A 19,998-nucleotide genomic window follows, 5' to 3' on the forward strand; every position below is an offset into this window, starting at 1 on the left:
GTCACTATCCTCCGCCAATATGGCGCGAACCACGACGCATGAGCTCGAATTTCACCAAAAAATCTGAATATGTGTTCTGAAGATAAACGAAGGTCTCCTGTTTTGGAACGACACGAGAGAGAGTAATTAACGACGAGAGTTTTATTTTTAGGTAAGCTATTGGAAAGAGTAAACGAAACCGAAATAAGAAAAAAGGATTTATTACTGTATACCATTTATGTACATCAACTAACCCACAAGTGGATTTCCTTTCAATATGTTTAAAATACACATGGAACCTCAGGATCAAAAACTCATATACATTGGATTGAAAGCATCGGCTACCAAATCTGAACTCTTTTTATCAAGACTAAAATAGACAAATGTCAGGGAATTTAGACTAAATTGCCTCCACAAAGTGGCAGTAACTACCATCTGAAACAAGTGTCATTCCTTAAGTCTTATGCCAAAGTCACATATATCAAACATTTGCAAAATCCAAGTTGCAATGAAAAAATTAAGCACAATATAAATAGTGGAACTATTAGCCTATACATTTCTAAGGACCGAATTCCCAGTGTATGATGTACTGCACCATGATATAACAAAATTCAGTCATGATTCTCAGTTATTTTAGCCATTCTCAACATCACTCAATTCCACTGAATCATGTTGCTGTCATCAAACATATTCCAGCTACACAGAGCAGATTCATATGATATGACCTTGACCGTATAAAATGCACAGGTCATTCAGAAACACACTGTAATAGAGCCTGCAATCGATTAAATGTTACACATACTACAGGACCCTTGTTCTCCTCCAGCCCTTCAACAAGCATTTGGCATTAATGCCAAAGCTAATGCTAATCTAGTCACATTTTGCATCTACTGATATAGATATCCCAGATTCCAGTTAATCATTCGCAACATCTGCAGATTTCTGATTTTATCAATACATTGGTGAAAGTTTAGTTAATAAAGGATGGAGGGACTAGTGAAGTTGGCATATGATGCAGTGTCACCATGCCCAGCATCTGGTGGTTAGTCTTGGCAAACCCTAAACGTAAGAATAAGGAAGAAATGTTCAGTAGTATTTATAAATTAAAAACAGAGCAATATAAATGTTGTAATGCAGGTAAATAGAGATGCATTATTTTACTTCAATACTTTACATGTGTCTGTCTATTACATCCTTAAAAGGACACTGACTGCAAACAAATAACAACAGTGCAGTTTAACATGCCAACATCCCAGAATAATGGGAATAGAACATACTAAAGTTCCCATTAAAATAAATTGATTTAAAAAAAGTAAAAAAAAAAGCATACAAGTGGTAGTGATTTTCCTTATGACAAAAAACATTCGTATTTTTTCTCAGTATGCCGTCGGACAACAGGACTAAACAATCATCCCGCAATGCATTCTGCAATCACAACATGGATTTTAAGAACCCGAAAACAATTAAATAAACATACACACACACACACACACACACACTCCCCGTGAACATTTAAAAGCATTCAAAACTTTAACCACAATAATGGAGTGAGTTTATAACCAATGCAGCCTGAAGTAAGATAAATTAGCAGGCTGATTTTTACTGGAGTAAATAATCTGCACTTCTTCATTTCTTCCACAGGAACAAAGAACTGCAATGCCACTTTGTCACACAGTCACGGTGTGTTCGCTTTGCTACACTTAGGGTTGTACATGAATTGCTATTATCATAACAGGAGGAGACAGTATTATCCACATTTTTTCACATTCTCACAACAGCAGTAGAGCACTATATATAATCATAGATTCACACTGGAATATGACATAAGGTGTATTAGTGTGTGAGGACGCAAAAAAATAAAAGCGAAACATTCTTTAAAAAAAAAGTCACGGCAAAGTCCATTTTGGACGAAAGTGGTGAAATAAAAATGATAAAATCGAAATGCCTGTCACAGTTCAATTGTCATTCCTGCCAAAAAAAAAAAAAAGAGAAATAACTCAAGAACAGTAGGTCCATAGAGGGAAGTTGGAGGCTCATTCACGATTGGGAACTTTGATGTTGGAGAAATGGAAATGGGCTAGGATGGACTCAACCTCAGTAGTATCGTCTTAAGATGGTGAGGTAGACCTCGTCACAACAGTACAAGGTTCAAAAAAGGGCTAAAACTGGCAGGCTGCTTTTGGCTTAAATCTTTATTCTCCTGTGTGTCTCTACAGGGATCTGCAGCATCCTGCGTCTTTCAGATCTTAACGTCTTCTTGGATGCTGAGTTGCGAGAGAGTCTTCTTAATCCGCAGAGCCGTAAGCCGTGCTGCTCCGTTGGCATACCAGCACTCCCGCATGATCTTCCCCATCACTCTCAGCGCCTGTGGAGAGAAAACCCAAATAAAACGGAGTTTTCCAGCCTCTCAGAAGTATGCTTGCGAAAACAGCTGAATTGAATTAAAAGGCTGTATTTTCACATTGAAAAATCTCAGATGGCACGCCTGAAACATATTGCACTCGGCTTTTCAAATTGGCAAGCATATTTGTGGTGAATGCTGCCCCATTATATGCTGCCCCTTTTTTTCTTAGTGCGGTTACTGTTATCATCAGATCCACATGTACCAGTCCTAAAAGTCATGTATTGACTGAATAAACTGTGGTTGGTCACTGAAAACATCAACGCTGGAGGGTCATGGGCAAAATAAACTGTAAAGCTAAACATTGGGAGTCTTTACCTCATAGCTCTGCCACCAGTTGGGCACATTGGGCCGTAGTCTCTGATCACACACCACCTTCCTCATCTCTTCTATAGAGGGGTCGGAGGGCACCAGATCATAGTAGGGAAGCTGGTAATCTTCGTGGATGCCTGAAAAGATAGTAAAAATGTGAGTTGATGGGTTCAGCAAGTTTATTGCTGAATGGCTCAATGCAACGTTTTATGTCATATTTTGTTCAAGAATTAGTTTTATTGCTTATGTGTAGCAAAATAAATCAGCATTCACAGTCCCATGGGGAAATATTACAACTGCAACCAAATATTCAGGATTTGGAGCTGGAGGCAGGGCTGACAATTCTGCCCTCGTATATTTTCCTACTCTAGGCCTCATCATATATCTAACTGTATTTAAACCAGTAAACATACACATCATTACACACTAAACAAATTAAAGCCTAATAATTGTTTTTAACTTATTCACATAAAAAATTAGGGCTGCATAAATTGGCCAAAAATGATTACATAACTATGATTAAAAATAATTTTTTAAAACTTACAACACTTTTACAGGAATTTCTGCTAATCGGCTAATATTTTTCCAATTTTGTCAATAATTTCCAGTTATTACAAGAAGTTTTTTTTACCAGACACTGTAAAAATAGTAACACTGGGAAGTTTTATTGGTATTTAACATGACTGCTTCTAATTTAATGTACAGAATTGATTTCAGTGTCGCATGATCCTTTAGAAATTATTCTAATATGCTGTTTTAGTGCTGAATAAATGGTACCGAGACACGACACCGAAGACTCTTTGGCTCCTACAGCCATTGAAAAGTGCTGATATTAATCACATTTGCTAAGAGATTGTGGGTGGCAGATAATTTAAGCTCCTTTCTTCTCACCTCCAGTATTACACCGTCGTGCAATCTCCCAGTATACCAGTCCCAAAGCATAGATATCAGCACACTTGAAAGAATCAAAATGCTTCATGTTGATTGTTTCATCTAGTACCTCAGGGGCCATATATCTGAAAGGCAGAATAAATTCACATCAGGTAATGCCGTTTTCATAGTTACCTTTATAGTTACATTTACATGAAGCAGCCATTAACTGAATGCGGTCGCAGTGCTTGGCAATAGATGTACCTTTTGGTGCCAACCCTCTGGTTAGGTGCGATGTCTATAGTATCAGTGATGGACTCATGCCGTACAGCGAGTCCCAGATCTGCTATGGCACAAGTACCATTCTTTTTCACCAGGATGTTTTTAGATTTGAGGTCACGATGTGCAATGCCTGGTTTCCCTGTGGAAGGAGACCATCGTGATTGAGTTTGGTTTTGTGAGTAGAGGATTTGAAAGATTTTACAGTTACAGTCAAACTCATTAATTCCTGATTACCCTGTGTTCCCAGGATCTCCATGTGCAGATGTGCCAGGCCGCTGGCCGCTGAGAGTGCTAACTTAATCATCCCCTCGATTGTGACGGAGTAGTGGTTGAGATAGTCAAATAATGAGCCATGTTCATGATAGTCTGACACCAGCCAGAGCTGTGTCCATGTGCCATTGTCTAAGAAACAGAAACATGTATTCAATTTATATATATATAATATTTAATTCTATGTAATATAGATAGATAATTAAATGTTTAAACAATATATCAATTGCATTATATGTAAGATAGATACCTTTATTATCAGCAGCAATGAAGCCCAAGATGTTCTCATGACGGAGCATGATGGTCTGGTAAATCTCAGCCTCACGGAACCAGGAGCGTTCCTCTCTGGATGAGAAGATCTTCACAGCCACATCCCCTCCTCTCCATCTCCCCCTCCATACTTCCCCAAAGCGACCTTTACCTATAATTTCGTGCAGAACAATTGTCCTGGCCACTGTTCGCTGAACAAACAAGGGCAGACCTGCAATGAGAAAACTCATTAGCACACAAACAACACACTACTCGCATACGGGACGAGGACAGAGGCGCAGCTTACCAGATCCTGAACCGGAGGTGGACAGATCGAAGATGAGATCCTGCAAGGTCTTGTCTGTGGCCAGGTACAGATGATCACAGGATGGATCCTCAACTTCGAGTCGCTGCCGATGGTTATAGTTGCGCTGGTGGTGCTGGAAAACGAGCACTCCCACGATAAGCAATAAGCAAAAGAGGAAGACCGGGCCTGCTATCACTGCCACCAGCTCTACAGGACCCCAACTGTCCTCTTTACCTTCAATAATCTCTGAAAAAGAGGAGTAATATGCAGTTTACAGGTTGGACCTAGAGGGATGGGCCAATATTACAATTCTGTTCAATACTGATAACAGGCAGATCATTATCTTCATGCTATGATAAATGGTCAATATTAAAACTGAACAATTGAAAATGAAACACTACCAACTTTAAGTAATAGTTTTAAATGCCATAAGTGAAATTAGGCATCACATTATAATGTATAGAATGAAAATCATTTATTTTAAATATAAATGTTTTGTAATATTATACTGCATGCTTAAATACAATATGTAACCCTGGACTACAAAACTAGTCATAAGTTGCACGGGTATATTGTAGCAATAGTCAACAATACATTGTATGGGTCAAAATGATACGTTTTTCTTTAATACCAAAAATCATTTAAATACAGATCATGTTCCATAAAGATATTTTGCAAATGTCCTACAGTTAATATATAAAAACAAAAATTTTGATTAGAAATATGCATTACTAAAAACTTCATTTGGACAACTTTAAAAGGCTTTTTTATGCACTCTCAGATTCCAGATTTTCAATTAGTTGCATCTCATCCAAATATTGTCAGATCCTAACAAACCATACATCAATTGAAAGATTATTTAAAATTGACCCTCATGACTGGTTTTGTGGTCCAGTGTCACATATTTAAATATCTGAATACATTTAAAAGTAAATAAACAAACAAACTTTTGAACAATAGTGTATTTGGCCTGAACTCCTACCGCTGGGAGTCTGGAGGTGGATGCTGTTGCAGAAGTCTTTATAACAGCAGTGTGTGTTGAACAGGCCTTTTGCGCTCAAGCAGTAGATGGGCTGTCCAGGTGGTACCAGGTTGACACGAGGGATGCAAATCCGAACTTGCTCCTCCTGACCTTTAATGCGGGACGTAGAGGCCATGCAGGCCCCATCGGTCTCACAGACATAACCACTGCTCTCACAGGCAGTGCAATTACACATAAGAGCTAGACAGAGGAAGAGAGAGAAGAATGGTTAAAATATATCTTCATCTTAATGTCAGATTCTAAATGAGTATGTATTCACGTGGATTTTTCTTGAACTGTGCTATCTCAAAATAACCACCAGAGGGCAAGCAAGACCAATATAAGGACATAAAGAATGTACCTTGTAAGGTAACTCGGGCCAGAGGCATTGCATGCAGAGTTCAGTTCGTTACCAAACTTCATGACATGAAACTGAATCTGCCACAGCAGATGAACCCAAACAGACTGTGTATAGCAGAAGCTGGCATGGGACGGCCTGATTCGGACCCCCACTGTAACACCTTTATATCAGCAAAACACTTTCACAGACTATTGCGTTATTGCACAGTCATTGAACTCAGTTTGCAATAAATGATGAGCAAGATGATTAGATGTGACACGTAAGACGTAGTAGGATCAACAGTGCATTCAAATCCAACTGAATGTAGATATTTATTATACTACAAGCAGAGAGGCAATGTCTTAAAATGTTTTATTATTTACTAAAATAATCTCAAACAAAATGGGACCTTGGAGTCAAATTGGTCTATAGGATTTGAATCACCCTTTTATTGATTAATCGCTGAGATATCCTCGGTTCACTAAAATATAAAATAAATCTAAATTGTTTCTCTTCTATTTGCAAGGTCGTTGTTAGATTTTGGATTGGATACATGAAGGAAATTACACTTGTTCACTGATCAACTTGGCATGGTTAACATCAGATTCGGGAAAATGTCCCTGGTTACTTAACCTAACCTTGGTTCCCTGAGAAGGGACCGAGATGTTGCGTACAGCTTTGCTGACGCATTTGGGGAAACACCTTTCTCATTATAATACTGAAGCCTGATTTGCTTAACACTATATTGCGCGTGAACACTATATTATATTACTCAAGCGCGCGAAAATTGGCTTCAGACTACACCCTCAGCAAAGAACAGAGAAGAAAAGAGATGTGTGGCATTGGTCTCCTCAATCGACGGGAGTTTTGAATAGCAGCGTAGATTGGCGCCATCCACAGTTGTCAGAAGTGCAGAGCCGGAGACGTGGGCACAAACCAATACAGGGCGTGCCACACCTTGAGCCCCTTTCACACTGCACGTTGGACCTGGAAAACATTGCCTGGTCACCTTCTGTGTGAACGCAAACACAATCCCAGAATCAATCCCGGGTTGGGGACCTAGTAACATTGCTCTGTGTGAACAAAAGCCAGAATGAATGCCGTAAGGCTGTGTCATAGTGATGACATACATTATCGTGCGACTCTTTTACCAGGTTGTTGGCAGATCAGCGTTAACGACAAAAAAATGAACCCAAACAGACTCTTCCACCACCTTGGAAGTGATGCGGAGCAGCTCTTGATCTACGTGACCAGGCTCGAATATCTCCCTGCGCTGAGAGTCGGAATCCTCCGTGTGGTTGGACCAGTCTTCAGACTTTGATAATAACTTCCAAATAATTGAGGTGAAGGAGAAAGATTCTGATGGAAATGGGGCGCCAAGCATTTTGTTATAAGGGGCCCCCAATTTTCACCCACTTAAGTGCCACTGAGTTAAGCAAATCCAGCTTTAGTATTGCAAAAAGGTGGAGAAAGGTGTTGCCCCAATGTCTCTGCAAAGTTGTATGCAATGTCGAGAGACATATCGATGGAACTCATATATCAACATATATATCTGAATATAACTATCACTACAGATCACTAGGTATGTTTACATGCACTGTCAATTGGAATGCATCTAATCTGATTTAAGATTCAGATAAACATTGATGACATCTAAAAAAAAAATCTTCTGGCATTCATTCATGAAGAGTTTAGCAAATAATTAGTAAATATTCAGTTTCATCCACTGACTATTTCGAAAATAGTCAAGAAAAATAGTAGTGTTGGAGTACCATAGAACAGATGGTAAGATTAAAAAAAATGTGGAGTATAAATGCAATCTATAATAATAAAGTTCAAAATGAAAAGACTTCAATGGTAACACGGTTACATCACGGTACCTTTTTGTTGTCTTAACTTTGGGCATAAATAAACTATATCATTAATCTTCAGGGGCATTCAAATGGCCCAGTGATGGACGAACATCTCGCCTTTTGAAACTTTTTTAGACCTGTCATCACTATTGTGTATTTTTGTGTCTCTTCACCGGATCAGACAAACTCAGACAGGATGCGATGACGACTGGTACACAGACTGTCAACGGTGACCGAGGTCATGACACGAGGGTTGGCGTTCATACTTCAGTGGCGCCCTTGATTTTATCGAGGCACATACAATGGCAGACCACTCAAGTCAAATTGCAGCGGTTTTAAAATAATAGGACTTCAGACGCTTGACTGCTGATCATAACAGGGCCCACCAAGGGACAAAACGCGCTTTAATGCCCAGTCATTTCTGGGCGTCCCTGTCAAGAACGTTCACTCTAATCCTCTCTTCTCATTTTAACTTTCGTTTGCCTTTCCCATTTGATTAGGTCTCTGTTTTTACTTTGTAGTTCTACTGTCACTCATCTTGCTCCACACACACTTAATTGATTTGACTCATTACTCTTCCTCCCACAGTTTTTCACACAGAGGTTTATTGCACAACTTATGACATGCAAGTGACGGAACCACACCCTGAACAAGTGTCAACTTTGCTTTTTTCACCGTGTTTAATTGTGTGGGGGTGTGTGTATGTGTCAAGTGTCATAGAGCAAGAAAGGGAGTGTGTGAGAGTGTTTGTGTACTCTTTATAAATCTTATAAAGGCTATGATCTAACAGACACCGAAGGACACTGCCAGTAACTGTTAGTGGAGCAGATCCAAGTCAACTGAAGTTCACATGCACAAGGAATTTCCTGCAGATTACACGGAGGTAACCAGGCCCTGATAGCGAGAGAAAAACAACCCGGTGCCATAATAACCCTCTAATGGAGCACACACAATATCATTAAATCACTGGGCAGCAAATAGAATGACCGTAATTGCTTCATAGTCTCTTTCTAAAGAGGTCTGAGAAAATGCAATGTATATACCACATTAATCATAATCAGGATGGATGACTATACTTACAGCTGAAGTGTGTAATTTTATGGTTAAAATAAAATAAAAAGGAATATCGCGGATTCAGTACAAGTTGCTCAATCAACACAAATATAATGTTGAATAGCACAAGCATTTATTTCTACATGTCCCTCCTTTAAAATACAAAAAAACAAAAGTGAAATTCTGGGTTGCACTTAGAGTTGAAGTGAACACGGCCAATCCTTCAACATTAACATACAATAGTAAAGCCCCAAGATTTAAACAATGTGTATTAACGTGATTTTAACGTGGGGGAAAAAAATCTCTTACTAACCCTTGTAGTGTAAAATTATCTTCAGTTTTATACTATTTCATGGTGATGGAAACATAATGCCTAAAATTACAGTGAAAATGGCTAGAACAACATCACAGTTCAAAAAGATGATTAATTGTAAGTGATTTTATATTATCAAAAGAATCGCATTCAAACATCTCTTCTCCCTTCCATTGAAAGTGCCTCACTGTAACCTAAATTAAACAACAAAAGGGACAGCACTTAGCAACTAATGTAATACGCAGAGACAACTTTAAGTAACCATTTGTAGACCGATTTAGCCAAAATGCTACAAAAATGTTAATCCAAAACAAAAATTAACACTGTTCTGTTTGAGCATCCTGACCAGTCTGATGAAGTTAAACTGACTCAACTAATGGTGTGATTTGGAGGCAGGGTTACCCATTTTGTCAACCAATGAAAGATGAGGGACGAGTTCGGGAATACCTGTTTTTTTTTATTATTTTAACAATCATTCATTTCACAGTTCTGCATGGTGACAGAAATTACACAGTTCTTCTTTTTTTTTTTTTTATCATCATCAAACAATAAGGATTCCAGAGACGTCACAACTGTAGAACACAACACTGGTTTCAGGTCAGTCCAAAAGCTCATGAAATCACAAAGCCTCTTCAGGTCAACTTTTATATTCATGTATAATGGGGACATATTTCATACTCAGCAGGACATTTTTCCATGATATCAATATGCCAACACTAAATTATATCAGGGCACGCGATGCGGTAATATGGGTGTGAAATTGTGTACTTTAAGAATATTGTGTATTCACTGAATGTAACTCTTTGGTGTTGTTAAAGTTGGCATGAAGTGTATCTTAGGTATTTTGTAAAGCATGTTAAAGATCTTAATATGAACGATTCCTCCATGTGTATACATTTAAATTTTTTACCTCCATTTTTTAATGAAAGTGTTGTTACTCAATCTTGTGGTGAAAATTACAGACTTCTCTCTGGTGACATATTTTGGACTTCTCAAATCATTCGGGTCTGCCTATCCCCGCTCCTCCCCACATCTCAATATCAAATGGATTGAACCAGCTACCAGCCCTACGCAAGGAGCATTTTTTAGTATCTCACAACTAATTTTTTTTTTTTTTTTTTACTGATAGCTATGCATGTTTCCACATTGTGAGCTATTAAGGCATAATCATTAGATTTTTTGCCATATGATTTTAACCATGTTTCCACCTCAATGTAAAAAATCTGACAAAGCCACATTGTGAGCTATTAAGGCATAATCATACATTTTTTTTACAATATTTATTGTGACTTTAACATACTAAACCAAACCTTCGACAACCACCAAATTACTTATGCTACAGAAACCCAACACTCCAATTCCTCCAATACAGTCAGTGAAACTTCAAAAAGACCAATCAAAGTTTATGCAAAGCTAGTCGACAACACGGTGTGCGTGGCTCCAAACCTGCGGCGAGGGAGCACGAGCGGTTCAGGCCAAGCGAGGTCTTGTATACGCATAATTGGTGGCCTTACACTGGCTCTTTGTGTGGAGATTAAGGGGACATGAGGAGGGATTGGGCGGGCTGTGTCTGGACAAAGGATGGGAGTGGGTTGTGCGGTGGAGGATGGGGGAGTTACTGTTAGAGTGGCTGGGGGTAGGGGACTCCCCTGACATGCTTTTAAAAGCTGCCGGTGAAACAGATACGCCAGGAAAGAACACAGAGAGGTAACAGAGGGCGACTTACAGAACCCCCAGCTGTGACAGGATTTCGGCCGAGGGACTAGCTGCGACAGACCTTAAAAGCCTAGTCTAGACTTGGCTTAGCCCAACAAAAAAGGGGGAATTCAGTAAAGGACGACATCAATATCTCACTGCCAGTGTGAAGTTCCTATCATTCCATACTTGTTCAGACAGGAAATTAAAACCACTGCGGGAAGACGTGAATGAAATTGTTGCCATTAACAGTGTGCTTGGCTGATCAGAGTGGGGCTCATGGGAACTCTTTAGTCAACAATGAAGCCGCAAGCAACTTCACATTACTAGCACTGTGACTAAAGCTTTCACTATGAAACACAAATTTCACAACCTCTCCTTCAGGAGTACCAGCAGTCCGTGTTGGGGTCAAAGTGAGGATACAGAGCTCACAGGGTTTGTGGTTTAAACACTCAGAGGCAAATATTGCCCCCTGCAACACAAGCAGTCCTCTCATATCCATTACAAATGGATGGTCAAAGCAGTGGAGGCATTATCTCTTGCTTCACCTCTTCTGGATAATGAAAGCCCATCATCCTCCACTTCTAGCAGGATGCCAGGGGCTACTGAGAGCAGGCAGACTGAGAGAGTGTAGTTACCCAAGATGCATAGAGCTGAAATGAGATCCACTGAGCACCCAGACAGAGAGCTGATTAAGACATGCCGACGCCACCAGACAGAGCACGCACACACACTCACACAGACGTGCACTCTAAAACACACTTCGAACTACACTCACAAAATCAATGCAGTGAAAGGAAGGGGAGATTCTTCAGAACCCTCATGGTCAAATAACTCATCTGGTCCAGAGGCATGATTTAAATTTATTTTTTCTCTTTTAAAGGGCAGCAGATTCAAACCATTTCATGCTACAAAAAAAAAAAAATCTGTTCTTTCTGACAAGTATAAGAGGTGCATTAGTTTTAAATAGATACACTACCATTCAAAAGTTTCCAGCCTAAGAATTTATAGTCTCCTCTCGTGCTCATGGAGGCTGTGTTTATTTGATTAAATTTGATAATTATCTATTTTTATTTATTTTAAAATATAATTTATTCTTCAGTGTCATATGATCCTTCAGAAAGCACTCTGATATGCTGACTAGGTGCTCAAGAAACATTGTTGTTATTGTTATGAATGTTGAAAACAGTTTTTTATGAAAATTTAAACCCTTTTTTACAGGATTCTTTGATGAATAGAAATTTCATAAAAACAGAATTTATTTAAAATTCAAATGGTTTCTAATAGAAATGTCTTTTCACTCAAAAATGAAAAATCCTAAAAAGTCACATTGCTTTACAGTTTTTAATGGAGCTTTATGGAACTTGCTATGGGTTTGGAATGACATGAGAGTGAGTAAACAATAACAAAATTATACCTTAGAGCTTATTACAATACAAAAATACCCTTATATTTAAGAAAATAGAGCTGCAAGATAATGATTTTAGTACTAAGGGGGAAACGTCAATTAAATGTACTACTTCTAAACATGCACTATACACTGTAAAAAGTGCTACACCCACACAGTAGGTTTTATATATTTTAAATAGTTGTAATCTAGTTTATTTTATTTGTTTTATACTAAAAAGTATAAATATACTTCCTCTTTACTTAAAATATATCACTTTTTACATAACAATATATTTTAAGTAAAACAATAGCAATTTATTTGGGTAGCTTTTTGTATGAGTTTGTTGTGTACAAGAAATGTTATAAAAGTGAGTTGAAATACACAATTTATTTGAGCAACTGTCGATTTGGCATGTGTGTTCATCAAACTTAAATATTTGAAATAAAAAACACATAAAAATTAAGTTGGATTTATCCCTTTTTCACTGGCGGGGACTTTCCAAGGCAGATGCTTCCTCGGCACTTCAACTGTTTGAAAGCTGCAGCGGATCTAAATTTCACAGACTGATTAACACGGTAAGATGTGCAAGTTTTGGCAATTTATTGGTGATGTAAAGTCACGCAAAATCGTTCACTCAACTAGGAAGCTAAAGTAAGGTTTGCAAATTGTACTGTATAGCTAGCTATCCTGCACACATGGCAAGCTAAGTTGGCTACACAGTGCTAAGCAGTGTTGTATGCAACGATCAGAAGACAACAGCAGTTAAGACCGTGTTGTTAATATGAAATTAAACAAGTGCTTTAGTAATGCCTATTATGTTTTAAGACTACTTTGGCTTTAATTTTACCAATAATATCACTTTTAATCGTTAGTTAGCGTTAACTTACTCTGTTAACTGCCATTCACATTTTTGAACATAGACTTGAAAGTGCATGAACCAAACCTATAATTCACGACTGAAAACATTTTGTAACATGATTTTGATGTACAATTTTCATGGTAGATTAATTTAAAATGGGTTTCAAAGGATGAATTTTGAGATTTTATGTTTTCAGGTGATATATAATGTTTTCAAAAGTGTGATGGAGAAAAATGCAACAAAGAAGACTTTTATATATATATATATATATATATATATATATATATATATATATATATATATATATATATATTTCAAAGTGCTGTGTACTGTAAATAAAGGTGACTTGACTTATTTAATTTCATCTTAATAACACAGTCTCCGGTGGGGCATGCAGCTGTCGTGGGGTCCTCGTGTTATCAGCAGCAGAGTTGTAAGTGCATTTGATAGCACTGGCTCAAAACCATAAAACTATTTTTAACCTGTTACTTAAATATTTTACATTTACCACTGGTTTTTAAACTTATTCTAACATGCATATTTTTTCTGTCTTTAGGTAACCAAGCGTTTTTGTTACCTGGGGTCTTCAGATACAGGTAAGAAAAACTTCAGAATAGATACAGTTAAAGCTATAATTATTCCCAGGTAAGTAAAACATAGGTAAAATTGCAAACAATAGTGTTGGCTCCATACAATTACATTTCTGAATTAGGTTTTATGTACCAACCACCAATAGAAGGCAGATATGATCACCTTTCTGCCTCCTACTACTGCACTAATAGAAGCTTGATTCATACTGATAAATACAGCCTACATGGTCAGTTAAATCTCAATTTTGTAAGATGCGGGTGATAGTGTGAGATCTTTTACAGTACAGTGGTAGTGGTGTATGTATAGTACAACCTTTTACATCAATTGCATGGTTGAAATACAGAGGTTCTCTAATTTGTGATACTGTCATCAGGCAGTGAATTTTGATCAGATTTTACTTGTTGACAGGATCCGTCTGGCTATGTGGAGAAAAGGAGAGAAGTGGTACTGAGATGCCTGATTGAGTACATATGGGAGGGAAAGGAAGACCTCATCAGTGTCCACCATGTATGTACTGGGCTTAAAGCTACTTATCTAATTTCTGTCTGTATGTTATTACTATTGTGATGATATGGGGTAATTACTTTGTTCTTGAAATATATTTAATACAGTAATGTGATGACCAATAAGGTACAGGCAAGGAAAATTGCATTGTTTTATTGTAATGTATCCTTTGAACCAGAAAAGACAACACTCATGCTACAGTAGATCATGATAGTATAGTACCAACACTCTATGACATTGTCATGGTAGACTTCACTCTGGTCACATGCTCTAGTCAAAGTATCCATCTAGTATCCATCACCTTAAGCAACTAAAAAGTACAACTTTGACTTTGTGTCGTATCTGTCTTCTACCAGTCTGTTATATTCATCTCAATACCTGTTTGTCTGACCAAACTCTTGATTCTTTTTTGTCTCCTCAATAGAGTCATGATGAAACAGAGGTGCACGCTGAGCTTGGAAGTTCCCCACTGAAAATATACATGCCCCATCAGCCAAACACGATTGGGATTATCACAGTTGAAGGACAGCCCATGGTCAGAGGTGTGCCAAACCTGTAGAAAACCTCCTGTTTGGACTTGTCTATGCCAACAACCTCTAATATCAAATCTGGTGTATACTTCTGAGATATATCACAGGCTCTTTGTGGGATTGGACCCTATGCATACTTTTGTATGTTTTGTAGGCACTGTTAAAAGTGACACTAGTTGACATTGAATAAATGTTATTGTCTTTAATCTGTCTTCCCATCTTTTTCTTCTTCAATTGAATTTGTAATTGTTATTGATAAAGTCTGTTTATGTAAAATGATTTACTGTACTGCTTAGAATATAGACATTTAGATGTATTTTCTGAGGTAATAGCCAGGACTTAATTAAAATGTTTATTCACATTTGATTAGGTTAAATTTACTATGAGCATAAAGTTCATAAAACCTAACTAAAATGAGTACAGGTTACTTTTAGCAACACATAAATACGTTACATATACCAAGAAAATTAGGTTTATCTAACTGACTAATATAGCACTTATTAGTTAACTCAACTTGATTTTGTTGTGTTTGAATTAAGTAATTTTACAGAGTTTATTATACTTGAAAAAGGCTGCAAGTTGACTCAACTTAAAACATCCAATGCAGCCACTTGCCTCACTTTTTATAAGTTTGATCTAGGTATTACTTTTTACAGTGTAACCTAGGTCACACAAAAGTCTCTCAGTGTAATCAGTACTGCCCGCCGGTCATTCGGGTCATTAATGAAGCAGAGACCAGCTTCAATCGGCTGTGACCGTGGACTCAACCCCAGCAGCCGGTCTCCCCAGACACATACTCGCACACACACACACTCCACATGAATCCACATATCTTTGCTACACTTTCCGTTCTCTGATCTTACATACAAGCACACACATGCAAAATATGGCTTAATGTTCTCCCTTTCATTTCCATAACAGCGCTCTCAAAAGCACCTGGAGCCCTACTGGTATATACAGGCTTAAAAAATCTGATCCTTCCTGCCTTCACAACACAAGTTCAGAGCCTCTGAGGTTCAGAATATCTATATCATAATTTTATGCATTAATAAACGTCTAAAAAATTTAAAAAGCACTAAATTTAAAAATTAAGTAAGAGTTAACATCCAAATATGCATGATTGCATAATGCTCTCCCTCAGACCAACCAAGATGTAGATGAGCTTGTTTCTTCATCATAAGAGATTTGGAGAAATTTTGCATTAGATCACCCTCACCAGTGGATCCTCTGCAGTGAATGGGTGCCGTCAGAGTCCAAACAGCTGATAAAAACAACCCAATAATCCACAAGTAATCCATGCGACTTCAGTCCAGCAATTAACGCAGTGAAAAGGTCCCTCCCCTGTTGTACCCTGTTTATTTAGAACTGTTCTGTACTGTTTCATCTTCTAAATGCTTGATCTGTGCATATTTCTCTCCTGATTCAGACAAGACAAAATTTCATTGGAGAAAGACTTACAACCACACAGCTTTTTATTTCACAAGACATTAATTGATGGACTGGAGTCATATGGATTACTTTTGAATTATCGTGATGTTTTTATTAGCAGTTAGGTCTCTCATTTTGACAGCAAGTGCTGAAATGCCTAATCTCTCCAAATCTGTTCCGTTGTAGAGACTCATCAACATCCTGGATGACCTGAGGGTGAGTACATTTTCAGCAAATTTTCACTTTGGCGGACCTATTCCTTCAACTCACTTTTTCCACTTTGCGGCTGTTGTTATGAGAAGTGGAACAAATTAATGGTCATTTCTTGTAAGCAAGTGAGTCACTCATAAAATGTTTGAAAAAAAGTTTGAATGGGTTATTGTGTCATTCCTGAAGAGTTTTTCACCAAACGTAAATGTAGGAGAGCGGGGACTTCATGATTCAGTCTGGTCTGCGTGTGAAGAGAAAAGACAAATGTGCGAGCGAATGAAAGATGATGAAAGCGACGCACCCTGCCTCACGGCTGTCTGCCTAGCTCACAGTGCCCATATCACATTGCTGTTGTTTTCTCACACAGGCCTGCGAGAAGCGTCACACAGACATCTAGAAGCTCGAAGACTCACGACAAGCCAGTTTATCAAACACACACACAAAAAAACGGCATGCTTACTGGGAAACTAGGTGGTCAGATTGCAAATCCAGAGCCTTGACACATTGAATCGCCTAAGACTGCTTGGTTTCAGCAGCATCTCAAAGGAATAATTACCATAACATGGTTGGAGTCGCCAGTCTGTTTCATTTCCACTAGTCTGTGTCCAACTACCGGCAGCTGTGCAAACCCATCACTGGCAGCCCAAAGGCGCCTCTCGCCCTACAGTCGGCTCACTGTAGAGTCTGACATTGAGCTGACCCAGTCAGACATACTACAGGTGGAATCTGTCTGTTAAGCATTTCCTATCAAGCTCTATTAGAGCATTTGGCAGCATTTTGTGCAACACAACCATTTGCGAACAGTGGGAGCGATGCTTCTCGGAAAAAGATGAGTCACCAATTAGAGATCACAGATTGCTGAACTTTCTCAAATCGTCGATGGAAATGGCCCCTGCTGTGTTACATTTCATTACACAGTCTTTAGTGATATGTCTGGAGCACAGCAAGTTTAAACGGGGAAAATGTCATTTCAAATTTAAAGACCAAAAAAATCCACACTCATTAGTATTCTAGTTGATCACACTACAAAAACGTGGCCCAGTTTTCATACTATATTTTGTTGACTTCTCAAAAATCATCTGAACAACATCATACTGATTTGCACAGTTTGGTCCTTCCAGAAATTCTCATTAGTGTTTCCAAGCATAAACTGTTATCGTGCTGTGCAATGCAACCACAGACATGTTTATTTGTGCTGTGGATGTAACCACCATCAGTTTGGCCATACAAAAGAAAGGCAGACTCCCTTGACAGGCCACTGAATAGGGCTCATTGCCCACATTTCCATTACAAAGGACCAGACTCCAAATCTGACTTGAGTCTGAACTTGCTGAATGACCAGCTTCCCATTGTACTCTACAACAAATACGTACTTGCCAGGGGTTATAAAACATAAATCTGGTTTTCTAGAACCAGTAAACTATGTGAATAAATTAAGTAATATGCAATATTTTAGGCCTTATGGCTTGACAATAGCAGTGGGGTCAATGAGGACTGTTTTCGCCAGTCGAAATACACAATGCTGATTAATGTTAAGAAACACCACCATTGTTTTGTAAACAGGGTATACCACAGCAAACTATGTACTGTCAACAGCATTTATGATATAATCTAACATGTAACTACAAACAAAGCTGGTCATTTTTAAATGAATAACTGGAATTCATGTTGAGTTACATGTCACAACTAGTAAAGGGAAGTTGGACTCATTTCTGCGAAATGGTTCTTTAGAACATTTTCTGATCTTAAAAGTTGTTTTTGTTATTAAATCTGTATAAAATGAAAAATCATAGAAACATGTCAATCATCAACAATGGATGGAAGTAAAGCAAGTCAAATCCAAGGGTTTACAGACACCTTATATAATTTCAGTTGTAAACATTTTTATTAATATTATTTTAACTTGAAGTAAAAAATAAATAAAAATAAAAACTGCAAGAAATTTCCAAAAACGATTCTGTGATTAATTTAGGTCGACCAATCACTATGCTTGGAATTTTTTTCTACATGGAATACCTAACATTTTACGTCATAACGTATTTACGTCATCATGTGGTTCCTGATACTCTAGTATGGTTTTACGTTCTGCACAAACATTCTGCTGGTTTTTTTTTTTTGTTTACGAATTGACCCCATCCGAGAGAGACGGTCCCGGGTTCCAATCAACGAGTCGTGAGTTTGGAACTCGTGAAGCGGTCCTGTTAGCGAACAAATCCTTCAGACCAGTAGTGTGAACAGAAACAGCAAGCAGTTTCGGCCCAGATCTGGCCCACATTTGGCAAGCATGGATTTCACGCGGGCCAGATGTGGGCCGAAACTGCTTGCTGTCTGGTAATGTGAATCGGTTAATTGGAAAGATTCGAATCAGAAGCGCGATTAATTTACTAATAGGACATGGCTCGTCACAACGTTCAAACCACCGGGAAAGTTTGGCGTTGCAAGTTTATTAATGTAAGTTTTACATTTCGCAACATCTGACGTCAGTTATATGAAGTCATGTGAAATACTGGAGGTTTGAGCACACATGCCACACAATGTAATGTAGGGACAGCAGGCCTGGTTGTAAACAGTGAAACGTGTTTATATATCCAAATACCTTACTGTTAATATATATATATATATATATATATATATATAATGTATTTGTCTAATGTTTCATTTTAAAAAGGGACAACGAGCAACGCGGTTCAATCCTAACCTAATAATAAATACATACAAACATCAATTAGGTGCCGCGAATGAAGCGCAATTCGAAATAAAACACTAGTAATATGTGAATAAGAAATGATTTACGGTACAGATGACTGGTTTACAAACCCCAGACACAGCGCCATGATGAGCGCCAGGCTGCCCCGTCCAGCACAACACAGCACAGCCTGGCCACACTCTCTCTCCACACACCAGCAGCCTAGCAAATAAATAAATACACACAGAGAGAGGTGACACACACATAAACACCCGACCGACTCACCATCGCCGACCGCTATTAATCCACACAGGGCGAGCAGCGCTACAGCAGTTCGTCGTGGAAGCATGACTGCAAGATTCCCATCTCTTAGCATTAATGTATTCGTTGTGTGTGATATTGACAAGCGAGCGAGACTTCCAACACAACCACAAACCGACCAACCATACACCGCCTGCCAGACTCGGCTAGACAATAGTGGGTTAAAGGGGTGTGACTAGTTTTAAAGGGGAGGGCTCCACGCCTGGGCTCCTTTGTTGTGGTGAAATGTCTCTTTACAAGGACTCATTTGTGAATTGGCCCGATGGTCCTGTCTGTAGTTGAGGTCTCATCAGGTTTGTTTTTGTTTATGCTGTGTCATATGTTCCAGAAATCTAAGCTTGTGGGTTTAACATGGACGAATTAAGACAAGAAACACTGATTATTGAAAACTGGGACAAAACTGTTTACAGATCAGGGGGGAAAAAGTTTATAAAACAAGGAAGTATTTTGGGGTAATCTATTCAAATGTATTTTATTTATTTATTTATTTTATTATTATTATTTTGTTTTACAAAAAATGTTTTTAACTTTTTT

At 38.3% G+C, this 19,998-nt stretch overlaps 1 protein-coding gene and 1 long non-coding RNA gene across 2 annotated transcripts; one reads left to right on the plus strand and one right to left on the minus strand.

Moving 5' to 3' along the window:
- Positions 1-184: 184 nt before the first annotated feature.
- Positions 185-19,631, minus strand: LOC128011762 (activin receptor type-1B-like). The gene is made up of 9 exons (XM_052594469.1): positions 19,429-19,631; positions 5,653-5,892; positions 4,671-4,916; positions 4,365-4,595; positions 4,079-4,246; positions 3,827-3,983; positions 3,584-3,708; positions 2,699-2,829; positions 185-2,344 (listed from the first exon to the last, which is right to left on the minus strand). Exons 1-9 carry the CDS (start codon positions 19,517-19,519, stop codon positions 2,219-2,221), a joined length of 1,515 nt encoding a protein of 504 aa, XP_052450429.1. The 5' UTR covers positions 19,520-19,631; the 3' UTR covers positions 185-2,218.
- On the plus strand, positions 12,483-14,814 carry LOC128011763 (uncharacterized). Its single transcript, XR_008182654.1, has 5 exons — positions 12,483-12,910; positions 13,573-13,627; positions 13,751-13,790; positions 14,194-14,292; positions 14,714-14,814. It is a non-coding gene; the product is annotated as an uncharacterized LOC128011763 (long non-coding RNA).
- Positions 19,632-19,998: the final 367 nt, after the last annotated feature.

The sequence above is a fragment of the Carassius gibelio genome, chromosome B23 (assembly GCF_023724105.1).
Source record: "Carassius gibelio isolate Cgi1373 ecotype wild population from Czech Republic chromosome B23, carGib1.2-hapl.c, whole genome shotgun sequence".
Lineage (NCBI taxonomy): Eukaryota > Metazoa > Chordata > Actinopteri > Cypriniformes > Cyprinidae > Carassius > Carassius gibelio.

Bases quoted from the DNA above. Each gene is read 5' to 3' on its own strand.
- LOC128011762 (XM_052594469.1), bottom strand. From the start codon at position 19,519: ATGCTAAGAGATGGGAATCTTGCAGTCATGCTTCCACGACGAACTGCT. The intron at 4,247-4,364 runs GTATCTATCTTA...TCTGTTTCTTAG, and splicing joins CATTGCTGCTGATAATAAAG to ACAATGGCACATGGACACAG. The intron at 2,345-2,698 runs GTAAAGACTCCC...TTCTCTCCACAG, and splicing joins ACTGGTGGCAGAGCTATGAG to GCGCTGAGAGTGATGGGGAA.